This window comes from Betta splendens, chromosome 10, assembly GCF_900634795.4.
Source record: "Betta splendens chromosome 10, fBetSpl5.4, whole genome shotgun sequence".
Classification (NCBI taxonomy): domain Eukaryota; kingdom Metazoa; phylum Chordata; class Actinopteri; order Anabantiformes; family Osphronemidae; genus Betta; species Betta splendens.
The window spans coordinates 20,624,256-20,640,829 of NC_040890.2; the positions used below are offsets into that span (position 1 = coordinate 20,624,256).

A 16,574-nucleotide genomic window follows, 5' to 3' on the forward strand; every position below is an offset into this window, starting at 1 on the left:
TCTTCCTCACATTTATTTGACCTGATGGTTAAAATGTATAAATGCCAGTGTAGCAATTTGGACCGAACACTGGGCTCATGGAACTGGTCCACTTGGCCGACATTCATATGAAACTGTTGGACCTGCTCATCTTTGGGTTTTGGTTACAAAACACAGCACTTCTTTTAGTTAAATTCACTTATGATCCAATCACAACAACATGGTTCACACGCTTCAAGTCCAGAGTTCTAGAGTTCCAGAGTTTTTAGCCCTCAATGATGCAGCTCTATCTAAATAGTTTCTACATGTAATGGGAGGCAGAGCTTTAGCTACCGAGCTCTTCTGTGGAACCAGCTCAGGTTCTGGTCCAAACAATAGGATGCTGAGACCTCCTTCATTCATTCATTCTCTCTGTCTGGACCTTATTACATTAATATTCTGCCTGTGTTCTGTTGCTGATCTGTTCTCACCCCAACCAGTCGACACAAAGGCCAACCCTGACCCGGTTCCACTAGAAGTTTCCCTTCCTACATTTGTTGGGTTTTTTATTTTTTCGGTTAAAAAAAATAATCACCCGCTGTGTTCTATATGAAGAAGGCTTCTATGTGATTCTAGTAGCTGGTGTCACTCATCCATTGACAGTCAAGGTGAGGGCAGTGAGCTGCTGATAGGGAATCACTTCCACCAGCACAATAACTGGGTTCTGGCCTTTCGGGACTCAATCATAGTCACTATTAGGACATGAATCCTCTGCTTTAACATTCACAGTCCACCAGGTGTCACTGTGCTGGTTCTTAGGCATCCATCCCTCACCTCCAGAAGTTTAACTGATCAGCAGCAATGAAAACATATTTACATGCACGGTACTGTATATAACTTACTTCTTTTTACTTGACATTTAGAGGACTTTTTGTCACAGAATCGTTGAGTAAATCTACAACAATAAAAGTAAAACAATATGAACGTTCACATTAATTTGGCTGATCGATCTTTTTGACTGAAGGCATAAAAAAATCAGTTTTCTGTTTTGAAAAGATTAGATGAGAGCGGTGAAACACACTAAATCCTCACCCTCAGCCTGGTACAACTGTAAACAATAAAACAAAAGCTCTCTGTTTCCACTCAGCCTGTCAAACCCACATCGCTGCTGTCCTCAGTCACCAACACCAGGACCCTCCAGGACCAGTCAGAACATGGACTCTAAGCGTTTCCCCTCTGGTTCTCAGCAGCAGCTTCGACTCAGGCCAAAGGTAAAAGGCTTCCATTTTTAAAAAGTTTTTATTTTATTTGAATGAAGTAATTTTGTGTGATGTAGTGGATTAACCTCAGCAAACATTTTCTGGCTCACTGTACTTAATACTTTAATAATACTTTAATACCTTTACTATGTTGCACTGCTTGTGTATAAATACATTGCTCATCCAGTAACATAATAATGCAACACAATGAGCTCAATGATTCCTCCAACGTGTCTTCTCCTCGTACTTTGAGTGTATGGGGTTTTATTAATGTTTATTATGGTATTAGTACTTTGCTAATAGCTAATGCTTTTGCTTGGAGGGGACTAGTCAGGGTCAGTCAGGGGTTGTGAGGGTGGGTTTAAAATGAAAGAAGTCACATAGGTTCATGTCATTAACAGCCAGCTGGCAACTTATATGAAACTTTACTTCTTTTAGCTTCCCACAGATTCTGTGGAGAAATAGAAAAGATACAGTTCACTACTGACCTCTGATGAACAACAGGAACTGTTGAACTGAACTGTGAAGGCATTTCTGAATAAGAATCCAGTTTGTTCCTTCAGTTTCTACTATCTACCCGAATCCCTATGGTCAGAATACTGGAGGGAATTAATGACATCTTCACTCAAGGTCTGGATCAAGTTGGCACCCTCATAGGTTCGATATCTTCTGAGAAACACTGAGTTTTTAGAAGTAGAGGTTCTCTAGCTCCCTCAAGCAGAACACTAAGAAATTGTATACTCAAACTAAACAGCAGTGGGTCTTTGTTGGTGCTTTGTCTGGTTGGGGGGTTGATCTCATCAGCCTAGAAATGCCCGAACCTACTGAGCAGTAAATGTAACGCAAATAACATTTATATATCTCAGGATAACAATACAGTAATAGTCTGAATAATCAGGGTTCACCAATATCTCTCTCTCTCTCTGTCTATATATATATATATATATATATATAGACAGAGACTGTCTATATATATACATATATACAAAGTTAGGTATTACAGTATGTTATATATAGATACAAAACATACATACTACAGAACAAATAGATTATATTTGTGTGTGTGTGCGTGTGTGTGTGTGTGTGGTGACTGGTGGAGACTGTAAATTCACACTAACAGTAAAACTCTGTTCATGTTGAACTAAAACAAAGATGTCACTTCTTTAAATGTGTGAGATTGTAACAGGCTGCACCAGCACTCTCTATGGGGTCAAACTCTTCATTGCAAAGCGTTGTTGTCCCTGAAGTTTAATCAAATCTTTTTAATTGCATGGTTTAAAATAATTATAATAATGTGTAGTAAGGGTTTCAATAGTAATAACGTCATCATTAAAAGAGTACACAGCGTATTCCAAGTTTCCTCTTATAAGCTGAATTTATGGGTAATAGACGTGTAAAAGTCTAAAATTCTGAATTACAATAATAAAATTAAAACTCAAATGCAAATTAGCAAACCTCATTACAATAATCACCTTTCGCTCAGAGGAAACAGCGCCACACTATTGTTGGCCTCCATTCTGTGGTCACTTTGGGTACTGCACCTTCCTTTGGCTTCAGCTCTTCATCTCTGGCACGAACACTAATTGCGCACGCGCAATTAGATGAATGGCCGCTGCACCTGACGGCCCACCAGGAAGTGTGGCGGACAAATCCTTGGCCGTTAATCTCTTCTCGGTACGGTACCCAGAGGAGGCTCCGACTGTAGCATGCTCAGCGGGCTGGAGCCCTCAGTCTGACCGTCTTCGTCGTCTCCGCTCCGGGCTCCGCCGCTGCGCAGTGAGTGCATGCAGGCAGAGCGCGTCCTCCGCCCGCCTGTCGTGCTGCAGACCCCGCTGCTGCTGAGTGAAGCTCCGTGAGGCTCAGTGAAGCTCCGAGCACGTCCACTCTGACTGCAATGGGATGCTGCGGTAGCGCGGAGGTAAGCACGGTCCGGTTCGGCACGACCCTGTGGCGTTCTCCCTGCTGTGCCCTTTAGCGAAGCACCGGTGCATGTTTATTCTTTCACCGTGAAAGGGAAACCGCTCCCGGTGAACAGAGAGGGCCGAGCTGGGATTAGAGTCAGCCGCTGTAATCCAATTAGCTCCTTTCTGGGCCTGGTAACGGAACCGCCATGTCCCCTAACCCTGGTCTGGAGCTTCGGTTATTGTACTGTGTGACCTCGTTGTACCGAAACCGAGCCGAGCTGGGCTAACATGTCTGTACATGACAAAGGTGTAGTCTGACCCGGCCAAGCCCGACCCGGTGCCGCAGGCCCGACTCGGCTCTTACCGTGCTGTGTGTATGCGTGTTTCAGAGGACAAAGAGGGAATGGAGACCGCTGGAGGACCGGAGCTGCACAGACCTGCCCTGGTTCCTGCTCTTCACCGTGTTCTGCGTCGGCATGGTAACTAGAGACCCGCCACCATCAGCTGATGGGCTCATTGCCATCACAGTACCACAGCACTGAATTAGCACACAAAGTACTGTCACAATACGAATACCAGTAGTAGTTAGTCTAATAGTACCACACTACATGTATGTGACGTCAGCACAAGCAGATGATTATTGTAATAGTTGAATGAATAATTTGTTAATATGAAAAAGTAGGATAATTAACGTTCTAAATGAGATGGAGACATGTAAGCAGTTTGTCGTTCCACATTTTCTGAATCGAACAGCGGTCCTGTAAATGTGGACGAAAAGTATGAAGTTTATAAAGTCATGAAAACCTATGTTACAGTTAACCATCAGTTGTTATCATTATTATCATTAGGCTGGATCTCTGCTGCTCCGTTGAGTTGTAGGAGACATTAATGACTCAGCACATTGATTATGTAAACAATAATTTGTGGCAGCTGAATTGTTGTGTGTGTTTGTCTTTGATTGACAGAATGTATGGATCAGTGTGATCAGTTCACTGACTTTAACCATCTGTTGGCTGAGGTGACTGGATTTAGATGCTGAGGTTTAACATCTCATGTTTGAGGTTATTCAAAACTGATGTTTGAGGTGTTGGTGTGGTTTCACTCTTTCTCTTCCTGTAGGTTTGCCCAGACCTTACGCTTGAGTTTAGAGCTCCTCTTGTCAGACACAGCAAACTGAATGTTTGGTTACCTCTGTGTTTATGTGGAGGCCATTTGTAATAAATGCATTTTAACATCTGGTGGCTCAAGCTGGTCGTACACCAGCTGAGCTAGCGGGAGTTAGCAGGCGCTAACAGATGTCTGCAGCTGAGTTCATCCACAGAGAGCTTCTGTGTAAAATACTAAAACAGTGTAAGAAGGAGTCTGGGTGTTAGGGATAGTTAACCATTAACATGTTTTTACAGCACTGCTCCCTAGTGGCTGGAGGTTAAACTCAAACTAAGGACATGCAGTTAACTGAAACAGAGGGGACCGGGCTCGGCTTACTGCTTAGGTTCCGCTGGACCTCATTCAGTAAAATAAGAGAATAGTGCAATGATGCTTAGCCTGTGTGTCCCCTCTCTGCAGGGCAGCATCTGTGGCTTCACCATCGTCACCGGCGGCGCCGATCGCCTCATTTTTGGATACGACAGCTACGGCAACACCTGCGGTCGACGCAATGAACTCATTGAAGGACTCTGGCTCAGCGGCCTTGACCACACCGACAAGAAGTAAGTCAGCTGTAATGTACGGTTTCTTTCTTTACCTGTGCTTGGATATATGCACTCACATAAGTGTATGAAGAAAGTCTCTTTTTATTATCATTATCACAATGTTACAACAAAGTTGGTTCTCTGCATTTAACCCATCCCAGCTCATCCTTGTAGGACTGTGCAGCTCTGCTTTTGCTCTCGGCTCAGTGTTGTGACTCACCAGCCGACCCGTTGACACACTCAGACTATTTTTACCTGCACTAACACGAGCAGCTGATAAAATATGGAGACAAGTGCTGGGACCTACTTTGAGTCACAGCACAGATCAGTTGAAGGCTACTAGACCTCACCTATAGGTCGTGTAGGATTCAGGAGAAAAATTACTTTATGCGCTAAAACTTCAAAGTAAGAATTCAGGTGTTGTGTGCTATTAGTGATGGCCTGCTACTTTTAAATGTGGAACTGCTGCTGTTTGGTTGATGCTGAGAGCGTTATAACAAAGAACCAGTTTGATGCAGGTTTAATCCGAGTTGTGTGTCTGTCGTCTCTTGTCTGTGTATAAACAATGACACACTCTTAGGAACCATAGCTGCTGATTACCAGCATCAGGTGTGTTCAGCCTATCAGAAGCTGGAAGCAAGCAGGACTGTTGCTCTCTGGTTCTGGTGGTCCAGTCCTCTGGCTGTGTCACATAACATCAACACATGGTCACATGGTTTCCAGCAGTTCTCAGAGCAGCTTGAAGGGGGACAACCCAAGGTTTGAGGGTCTTTTTTCATTTATTTTCAGAATCAGAAGTGGTTATTTTGATCACAAAAAATGACTATGGAGTCAAATTAGGGATAGATTAGATTTGTGCGTGCGTAAGCCATCTGTGTGTGCGTAACCAGATTTGTACTTGTAGACTTAGTGGGGCTATACCATGCTTACACTTATAATTTGAGGTGTTAAAATTAGGCACAAATCGTGGCTAAATTTACAAGTAATAACATGACCTTAATTTGCCTACGCGCTCTGATTGGCTAACGAACAAGAGAGTTGTCGCAGTCCTTTGATGTGGTACAGCAAATCCTAAAAGCTCCACAAGCAGCAACAAGCTAGTCCACTGACTGATGACTTTAATTATATTTAATGATCAAACAGACATGACGGCGCATATTCATGTGTACGAAGTGTGGCGTTACTCTCATGATTTGCGGAAGTGATGCACTTGCTCGAACGTTACACCGGTGCTTCTATCATACTTTGTAGCATGTTAGCCGTAGGCTATTAGCAAGGCCATGCTACGTCATGATGCAGCTGGAGTTAAGGTGGGTTTTTTCTAGTAACGCTACCGTTGTGACTCTGTGTGATCGTTTATCACACCACAATAAACACGTTTGCTTTAGGTGAGCACATTTACGTTAACGATGCTTTTGTAATGCAGTTGTTGGACAGCCTTGGATTTCAGTGCAGGATCTTGTTGCTTCACGCTGATCAAGACTGTCTACACCATCTGATCGTTTATTTAGTTCGCAGCATTCACTTTCAACCGTCAGCTGAGACCTGCACCGCTCTGGCTCTGCTTCGCTTCACCAATAGTTTACTTAGGCGCTGACAGCGCCTGCCGGCAGGTAACGGGTGAGTCGGTAGAGGACAAGATGCTTCTGATCGTTCACAAAATACAAGTTAAACGCTATGCTCCGTTACCTCTGTCGCGGAGAGCGCACGCTGTAACAGGTAGGTAACATAAACCAAGGCATTGACGGGGACAGCTAACAGGATGTCACCCTGGTAAAACAACTCAACGGAAGTTGGTCACCAGGTAACGTGGTCACTCTTTCATATGGAACACCAGTTTACCTTACCTGTTAGCGCGCCTTCAGCGATTGAATAATCTGTGGATGAAGCGCTTGGTTTACATTGCATAACCTTCTTACTTACCTACCCTCTAACAGGTAGGTAAGTAACAGTAGGCGCTTCATCCACAGATTACTCTGTCGGTGGAAACGTACCCAACTTAACTCCAGCTGCATCATAACTAATTGCATTGCTAATAGCCTGTCGGCTAACATGCTACATTAACGTCTGATAGAAACACCAGTTTATAGTTTGCGTATCTGCATTACCTCCGCAAATCACGAGAGTAGCGTCACACTTCATACACATGAATATGAGCCGTCATGTCTGTCTGATCATTAAATGTAATTAAAGTCATCAGTCAGTGGACTAGCTTGTTGCTGCTTGTGGAGCTTTCAAGATCTGCTGTGCCACGTCAAAGGACTGCAACAACTTTCCTTTTCATTAGCTAATCAGAGCGTAGAGGCAAATTAAGGTCATGTTATTTTACTTGTAAATTTAGCCACAATTTTGCATAATTTTAACGCCCTAAATTATAAGTGAGCATGGTATAGCCCCACTAAGTCTACAAGTACGAATCTGGTTATGTACACACAGCACGCACAGATTGGTTTACGCACGCACAACTAATCTGACCCTAATTTGACTCCATAAATGACAGCTTTGACTTTGAAAACCTAGTCTACGTGCAGCCCCAGTCAGTTACAGAAGACATTTGGACCAGTACAACAAAAGCGTGACTGCTTTAAAGGTTAGAAACACTCGATTCTTTGTTCCAAACCTGATCTGGTCAGACGCTAAATTCAACTCATCTACAGTAGTTTAGGTGTGAGCCCTCACATGATTGTGTAACATGGCTCTGTGCTGGTACCAGGTGGTCTCACATTCCTGGTTCTGTAGGCGCAGTGTGTGGAGTCTCTTTGTTTTTCTGTCACACTTGTCTCTCCCACGTCAACATTCCAACATTCGGCCCAGCTTCAGTCCTCCTCTGCTCAACGTCCAGTTTCAGGCTGAACGTGTAAAACAACTGAACACAAGTCAAACCTGCAGCTGCCGGGTTTTTTTAAACTAGGTTTACTGCACATCAAGTGGGTCTTTTACTGTTGGCCCTCTTAGATGAGGTGGTCCCTGTTTGGCTCTGCTGGGTTTTGGATTCCTGCCCTGCTGGTGTTGTGCCTGGTTCGCCCGTTGTGTCTAGTTGGTGTCCCGTCCTGCCTGTGTGTTACAGACCTGACAGACGGCGCTGTGGAGTGGTTCTGTGTTTATGCTTAGATGTCTCAGACACAGATGTCTCTAAAAACAAACCAGTTTCACTTGATATTCTGAAATCATCATAAATACCTCAGAAGCACTTTTATTTTGAAGGAACAGTTTTCTAAAGACCTTCACCTTCATCAAAAAATGCTGATGCACAAAAAGCAGCTGACGCGAACTGCTGCTCGTCCTGTAATGTACCGGTAACTGCTGTGAAACCAAATGTGAATGTTGTGAAAGTTTCAGAACCGGTCTGGTTCGGCCCGGCCCGTATGGTTTCCAGGATCAGCTGTTCCCTGATCTGACCCGTGACCTCTGCCTTTGTGTTTTCTTTGTCCTCAGGTTTGTTTTCTTCCTGGATCCCTGTAACATAGACATTGTTCAGAGGAAGATCAAGTCTATAGCTCTGTGTGTGTCTCTGTGTCCCACTGAGGAGCTAAAGACCTACCAAGACTTGAAGAGGTTCGCCATGCTCAACGGTGAGGTCCCTGCGAGTCCACTCTGTGTCCACTGAGCAGAGCCACAAAGAGCGGGACAGTGGGGCCGATGGAAAATGTAGTCCCTGAAGACTAGATGAGAAACAATAGAACAGAACCGTATCTTCTTTCAGGTCTGTGCGCGTGCGTGCGTGCGTGCGTGCGTGCGTGCGTGCGTGCGTGCGTGCGTGCGTGCGTGCGTGCGTGCGTGCGTGCGTGGTGAGCTCATGTCTGCAGACCCCTACTGACCGTAGACAAAGACAGCATTAACGCTGCCGGTGCCACTCTGCTCATGGAGCTGGTTCACCTCGTCCTGTAGACGTGTCGGCTGAAAGGAGCCACTGTCCCTAACAGGAGCCGCTTCAAATAGTTTATACAGTGTAAAACACTAGCTGTCACATAAACCAGAGATCGGACCTGAACCTGGTCTCAGTGTTTGTTACTGCTCATAATCGGAATGCTACAGAACCACGTGTCTGGACCCCAGTGACAAACCCAGAGTCAGGCCTAAGCTGTGCTTGTGTTTTTTCAGGTTCTGAGCTGTGTTCCTATGAGCTAGCGGGTCACAAATATCCCAGCCTTCCTGAGAGGTTCAATAAATGCCCAAAGCTTCCAGTTCCACCCAGGTACCTCCAGCATTTCCCTCCCGCCTGTGAACCAAGCTGTTTGTGTCTGGCCTGACGTCTCATCTTCTTGTGCTGCAGTAAGCCGCTGCCAGTGTTTAACCGCTGCACTCCTGTGGACAGTTCCTGCTACGCCAAGTTTGCAGAGGCTGTGGTGACATTTGTTGGCGACCACAGCGTCCTGCACCGACTTATTGCTGGCGTTGCTGCCAGTAAAGAGATCATCATCGGCCTGTGTGTGCTGGCTCTGGGTGAGGCCCAAAGAGAAGTAACGTAAACGCTGCCATGTTCAGGGCCAAAGATCTATTTATGGGGCTGGGTTTCTGCTAGCCATTATCTGAAAAACATACTTATATATCATATACTGTAGATAGATTGAGTATTTATCGAGCCCCGGAAGAAGAAGGATTCAGATCTTCTTAGTGGGTGTCCATGCTCGTGAACCGAACAGATAATCGATAGACAACAGGACCTAGAACCACGGAGAGCTAATGATGTCTGTCCTGCAGGTCTCTCCATGATCCTCATGGTGATCATCCGCTACATCTCTGCAGTTCTTGTCTGGATCCTAACCTCGCTGGTGGTGCTCGGATCCCTCGGTGAGGTCACTTCCTATCTACCAGGATTAAACACAGATCAAAGACTCATCATCTGTGATATATATTCGATGTAATGCCGTCCTGTCTTTGTGGGCCTTCTCAGCGGGTACTGGCGTCCTCTGGTGGCTATACATCGATCACAGGCTGTATGGAAATGAAACTAAGGAGCTGAAGGAGGCGAAGGAGGAGGCGGCGGTCAGCAGGGACAGCGGACAGGCACTGCTTATCTACTCTGTGGCCGCCACTGTCTTCACTGTACGTAACCCGGCAGGAGAAAATGTTTAAAGCACATGTGTCAAACTGCTGTTCTCCAACTCTCTGTTGACTCATCCAGCTGTTGTTTGAACACACCTGATCCAGGTAATCAGTAGGAGCTGGGGCAGGGAGAGCTGGAGAACCAAAAAGAGAGTGGCCAGGGTTTGGCGCCCCTGGTTTCAACATAGCCAAATGTACTTTGCATTTCCGAGCTTGTTGTCTCTCCTTTAATGTTTCCCTTCTCGCTTTGTCTCAGATCATCCTGCTGCTGCTGATGCTCTTCATGAGGAAGCGCGTGGCTCTGACCATCGCTCTGTTCCATGTGGCAGGAAAGGTCTTTATCCACCTCCCGCTCCTCACCCTGCAGCCCTTTGTCACCTTCCTTGCTCTCCTGCTCTTCTGGATCTACTGGATCCTGGTCCTGCTCTTCCTAGGAACCACCGGTCAGTCTGACATGTGTTTGACCAAAACCTCGTGATGTCTGTATATTTGCAGCTGCACTTTGTTCTGTGAGCTGCTATTCACTAGAATTACAATAGAATTCAATAGAATTACAGTCTGCTCCTTATAAACCACAAAATTAAAAAATTAAATAGAACTTTATCTTTAGCTTTAAGCTTACTTGCATCCTGGTCTGTTTGGGTTTGCAGGGAACCCAGTCCAGAACGAGGAGACGGGGCTGACAGAGTTTAGACTAACGGGTCCTCTTCAGTACCTCACCTGGTACCACACTGTAGGTCTGGTCTGGATCAGTGAGTTCATTCTAGCCTGTCAGCAGATGACAGTGGCTGGAGCCGTGGTCACGTACTACTTTACCAGGTGGGTCCAACACACCTGTAACAGAACTGTACACACCTGGATACAGTCGAACAGAGATGCACCTATCCAGTAAAAGACTCGAAAACAAATGATGGGACCTGAGACCCATCAGAGGAAAAAGCCTGGTGAATTTAATGTTTCAGGGACAAGAACCGGCTCCCAGTGACCCCCATCCTGTCCTCGGTTCTGAGGCTAGTCCGGTATCACCTGGGAACCGTTGCCAAGGGTTCCTTCATCATCACTTTGGTGAAGATCCCCAGGCTCATCCTCATGTACATCCACAACCAGCTAAAGGGAAAGGTGAGGCATTATCTTTGGCCTCTCTGACCCCAGACTAGCACTCTTCTGTCTGGTTCTTGACTCTGTTTGACCCAACAGGAGAACGCCTGCGCTCGCTGTATGCTGAAAACCTGTATCTGCTGTCTGTGGTGTTTAGAGAAGTGCCTCAACTATCTCAATCAGGTAATGAGTCGGTTGTCAAAGCTTCTGCTCGTAAGCCTCGTGGTCACATCTGAGTCTTTCTCTTCCAGAATGCATATGCAGCCACGGCCATCAACAGCACCAGTTTCTGCACGTCGGCACGCGACGCCTTCGTGATCCTGGTGGAAAACGCGCTGCGTGTCGCCACAATCAACGCCATCGGAGATTTTGTTCTCTTCCTGGGGAAGGTGAGAAGGAGCTAAACCTGGATGTCCTTTAATAGGACGAGGATCCAGAACCTGATGTGATGTGGGGGGGGGGCACTGGTTCCTGTGGGGTTCAACATGATAAAAAGGGATGTGGGAGAGTGTGACTGAGAGGGGTCCAGTAGTTTAAGTTCTGCATTCTACTTCATTGTTTCCAGCTTCTCCAGAACAGGACCTTATGTGTCTTTTTACTTTGACCACAGATGTTGGCATACCTGTCTCTGAAAATGAAACAATGTCATTTCATTTTGTTCTTGTGTGCTCTCTCTCTCTCTTATATCTTAGATCCTGATTGTGACATCGACGACATTTGCCGGCGTCGTTCTCCTCAACTACCAGAGGGACTATGCTGAGTGGCTGCTGCCCCTGATCATCGTCTGTCTCTTCTCTTTCCTGGTTGCTCATTGCTTCCTGTCCATCTTTGAGATTGTGGTGGACGTCCTGTTCCTCTGCTTTGCCATTGACACCAAGTACAATGACGGTACCCCGGGGAAGGAGTTCTTCATGGACAAATCTCTGATGGTGAGACACCTTCCACTGGAGGGGGCTGACATCTGTCCACCTGTCTGTGTTTGTCCTGTTTCTCCTCCATCAACTTGTCTGCAGCTTATTATCAGCTAAACTGTTTGAATATGCGCCCACCCAGCAGCGCTATAACTTATGATATCAGAGTGTGAAGGGGAAAAAGGCGGATACCTCCCCCTCTATTATCTGATCTATCCCCACCCCCGTGTTTGAACCTGCCCTGTAGGAGTTTGTGGAAAGCAGCCGGCGGTTGGAGCGAGTGGTGGAGCGTGGACGAAGCCGGGTGAAGGAGGCGGTGTCAGAGGGGGCGGAGATGAAGCCCATGGTGAGTGACAATGGTGGAGGGGGCGTGGCCAGGCGCGGGAACTCCCTGGAGGAGGGGAGGCTGACACTGGATGGAGGTGGGGCAGAGTGGGAGGAGCTTCAGGAGTTCCAGGTGTACTACCTGCTGGTGGGGGTGCTGGTGGACTGGGTGCTGACAGAACAGAGCGACTTCACCCTGTGCCTCAGCGAGGACGTTGTGCTCTTCCTCTGCGTCTACCTGCCCACCTCCACCCTCTTTCTGTTTGTCAGCCTGCTGCACACGTCAAGCCTCGCCCCCTCTGCCAGCTCCACTAAGTCGCCCGCTGTCACCAGCTGACAGACGGGAGCCAGACTGGTTGCATGAACACTGCATCCTCTGACTTCATACCATCGCTGCAGCTTTTTCCTCCACTCAAGGAGCCACTTTTCCTTTGTGTAATACATTTTTTACTTTTGCATCTTCTTTTCACATTTTGTTGTTTTGCTTGGCCTTAACTTCACCGTGCTGCTTTCAGGACTCAGCAGATTTCAAAGTTCCTCTTGTGTTTACATGAACATTTCTAGTTCTGGTCCTGGACTCAGCTTCCAGGTAATGGATCCTGTTCCTGTTGTCATAAACAGGACTTAGGCTGACAGTGTCTGCTGGGTCTTGGTCCATCATGATATTTTAATAATTTCCAGACCTGAGCTCATGTCCTGAGCCACCCACAGTCTGGTTAAAACCCCTGTTTTCAAACTCACTGTGATTAAATTTAACTTTTAGTTAATAAAGTAAAAAATAACCCAAGGAGTCACATGTTGACAGCAAAGAGTCTAAAAAAAGCCAATTTAAAATGACCTCAAACAAACCAGAGTAACCTCCTGAGGTCTTAAGTCTGATTTCAGGGCCTGATGTGTCATAATGTGAAAGAGAAGGGAGCAATCGCCATCAACACCTGGACTCCTGAGCTCCTGCTCTGCATGTGTCAGTAACACCTGACTACCCATGGTGCTTTGTGCTCACCTCCATATCTGTGCTGTGTGTGAAGCGTTTAACCATGTGGACTCGTTTCCTGTTTCAGGCTCCGGGGACAAGTTCAGCTTGACCAAAATCAGCCAATGGGACTTCTTAAAAAAAAGAGACATTCCAAATGTTTATTTTTACCAACGTGTAACATGTTTACTATGGTTTCACTCCAGGGAAAACAATATTTTAATAAGAAACTGTAAAAACGTAACAATGTAATGAAGCACTTTATATTGAAGCGCTGCAGATTTTAAACCGGCTAATGCATTTTTTCGTAGTGATGTCGTTTTTTATAAAACTGAAGTCATCGCTCTTCAGTTCTAATACTTCTACATCTGCCACAAGTCTGACTGCTGGAGACACCGGAGCTCAGAAGAGATCATAGGATGAAGATCCTGGTGATCAGCTGGTCAGTCTGGCGAGACGCACTGCAAGCACGCTGATCCATGCAGCTGATTAATTGTTAATTCATAATGGATCACACAGACACAGCCAGCTACTGGCCCACAGACGACGGTCAGTGAACAAGGAGGCGGGCATCGTAACGGAATAGATTATCATTATTGTCACATGTCCCCATTAATGTTGCAGGTAGTAAAAACAACAACAAATATACAAACTTCTGTAATTTTGTAATTGACTAAACTCCAACAACTTTAAATTCCAGTAACAATAGAAACTGTTGATTGCTGGTGAATGTTGGACTCAGCAGTGTTGCTCGCAGTGTGAAGTCTGGCAGACGGCTGTCGTCAGGTCGCAGAGCCCTCGTCCACATGGGGGCAGCACAGTCACAGGCATGAGTCCGGATTAAGAATGAAGGACGGAAATGTGGGTCAGAGTGAGTTGTCTCCATACAAAGATACCCAGAGAACAGGAGTCTGCTGAGTTCAGCAATAACAAACACACATCAATGAGAACAACAAGTCTTCCTGCTTCTGTTCGACCAACATGCTTTAGGTCAACGGCTCGACCATCAGCAAGGAGACTGATTGGGCAAATTCAGTGAGAAGGTTGTCTCCTTTGTGGGTTAAATGTGGAACCGCTGCTGTCACACTGGAGCGACAGGAACAGGACCAAGCTGTCGGCAGCGTGTGGATCCCTGCTGCAGCTCCAGTCCAGCTGTTTGGGTTAAATGTCCTTTGTGCTGGGTATATGTAGACTGTTGTCCTGAGACCATTTTCTGATCAGTGTGTTTAGGTCAGTGCAACTCAAATGGTGCAACGCGTGGCCTCAGCTTTACATTCTCAGCACATTAGAACATTAGAATTTTTTTTTTTTTATGAGCTCAAGCAGAATCTGCCTCCAAGTTTCTAGCAGCCAGGTTTTATTCACATCAATCCTTCCTCTACATCGAACTTACTCCCACCTTGTTTTCTCCTCATCAGCTCAGCGACAGGAACTTGAATTGGACACCGTAAACATGAAGTGGTTCACTGGGCTGTTGCTCTGGTTGTTGCTGGGATGATGAACATTGGTCTGTGCTATCTTTGCTGGTTGGCCTGATGGTTTACAGGCTCCGACTGTTCCCATCTTTCATCGGTCCCAGAGTTTCAGCAGGACCAGGACAAACGTCTGTTTGTGTTTGTCGGCGTGTGCAGAAACTCCGGACTTGATCTGAGATTTAGCTTTGACTTTTAAAGAGCATGTACGATGCAGCGGTAACGGGACTCGATTCTCTGAGCATGTTAATTCAGTAATTGCACTAAAGATGAAGTTCATTCACTGACGTCAGTTTAAAGTAGCTGTAAAGTATTTTAGATGAACCGTGTTTGTAGCTCAGATATTAATACACATCATTCGTGTTCAAACGTCCTGAAAAGAAAAACACAATCAGTGGAAATACTTAAATCTGCTTCTAAGACTTTTATTTTCACTTCTTATTGACCAGTTTGACTCGTTGCGGAGAGTTGACACCTGGAAATGTATCATTATTGTTGATAGTGTCTTCACATTGGACCTATTATGACAAAGGCCAAGACTAAATATTACAATACTCCTAAAAGATTAATACATTTTATGGCTCTGATGATTTCCCTATAAATTGTTGAATGTTGTTTGATTGTAACATCAACAGAAGACAGCAGTAAGATGTGTGGTTTCACTTCAAACTAACAGAGGAAGTTACATGTCTGCACTTCTTTTTCTAAGTGAGATATTTCTCATTGAGTACAAATTAGGAAGTTTCCAAAGGATAATTAAAATGGTTGTTGTTCCGACTGTAGCATTTCTTGATGCTCATTCTGCCGTTCTCTAATTAAAGGACTCGAGGTTACACAACACTTCACTGAAAGTAACTGGAACCTGTTGTTCATGGATTAAGGTCATTTTTGTTTGCATTTCTACAGGATGGTTTTTAAACTCCCAGTTACTGTACAGTACATTTTTCATTCGTTGAATTATGAAGCAACCGTGCTGCTGGGTTTTAAACTTTGTCCTGTGAGTCAAATTGCAGCTGCCTGATGACCAATCATTTGCTTCAGCGAAGAGGCTGCAGATGCAGTGGAAAAGTTAGCTGCTAGTTAGAGAAGCTTCAGCCAGGACCTCGACGATTGGTTCAAACTGGAGCAGGCATGGTTCTGAAAAGAACTGGGCTCCTAAACCCATGAGAACCTCAGTGACACGTGTCATCAAATGCAACAGATGTGTTCAGATGTGTGCTGTGTTTGCTTCATATGCCACAAGATGCTGCTTCAGGTAGAGGTGCGCCTGGGCTGCCCTGGGTGGAGTCAGACTCGCTTCTGATGTTAGCCATGTTTTACCCATCTGCAGCTTCTTCGAGCTCTGGCAAATCTGATCCAAGACCAGCTGCATGTGTGGCAGTGCGTCGTCGGCGTAGTGTGAATAATCTGCCGTTAGACTCACATGACTAAAAACTCGCCTTTTTCTTTTAAACTGGAATTTGTCTTTACACAGGTCAGACAGACTTGAGGCTGAGGCAATTTAACCGGTGTAACACTAGACTCTAGAAGTGGTTTGTAACACTAAAAAAGTTTTATTTTGTTCTGCGTTGTTTTTTTAAATTTTCATTGTATATTTGTTTGTTTTTTTAGAAAAAGTAATAAAATGGAAAGTTTGAATCTGTAACTATTGGTTTGTCTTTACTGAACATGAAACCTGGAATAAACTTGGACATTGATAATAGATCTGCCTAAAACCTGTACTGCTTCATTTTCTTTGCAGAGGCTGAAAAACAGGTGGTTTGAATGAAGTGCAGAAATTATGCTTTATACAGTCTGACAACCAGACTCTATGGTGGCGATTAGTGTGAGTGACAAATATGGAATACAAACTATAGTTTTTCCCTATATGGCTCGGGGCCAATTTAGCGATCTTACTGTATACTTTTAATATTCTCTAACATTTTACTAAAATACATT

The 16,574-nt window shown here is 45.2% G+C and overlaps 1 protein-coding gene across 3 annotated transcripts; it reads left to right on the forward strand.

The window, feature by feature from the left end:
• Positions 1–113: 113 nt before the first annotated feature.
• slc44a1b (solute carrier family 44 member 1b) lies at positions 114–16,281 on the forward strand. 3 transcript variants are annotated; one of them, XM_041072685.2, is made up of 16 exons: positions 114–1,229; positions 3,511–3,600; positions 4,688–4,830; positions 8,248–8,384; positions 8,914–9,007; positions 9,086–9,255; positions 9,514–9,603; positions 9,707–9,858; positions 10,115–10,301; positions 10,509–10,677; positions 10,821–10,977; positions 11,056–11,139; positions 11,208–11,345; positions 11,649–11,885; positions 12,115–12,213; positions 13,253–16,281. In XM_041072685.2, the coding sequence occupies exons 1-16, from the start codon at positions 1,173–1,175 to the stop codon at positions 13,274–13,276; spliced, it is 2,028 nt and encodes a 675-aa protein (XP_040928619.1). In that variant the 5' UTR covers positions 114–1,172; the 3' UTR covers positions 13,277–16,281. The 3 variants fall into 3 exon arrangements, with proteins under 3 accessions (XP_040928619.1, XP_055368389.1, XP_055368390.1); XM_055512414.1 differs by having other exon boundaries at positions 12,115–16,281; XM_055512415.1 differs by lacking the exon at positions 114–1,229 and adding an exon at positions 2,708–3,135 and having other exon boundaries at positions 12,115–16,281.
• Positions 16,282–16,574: the final 293 nt, after the last annotated feature.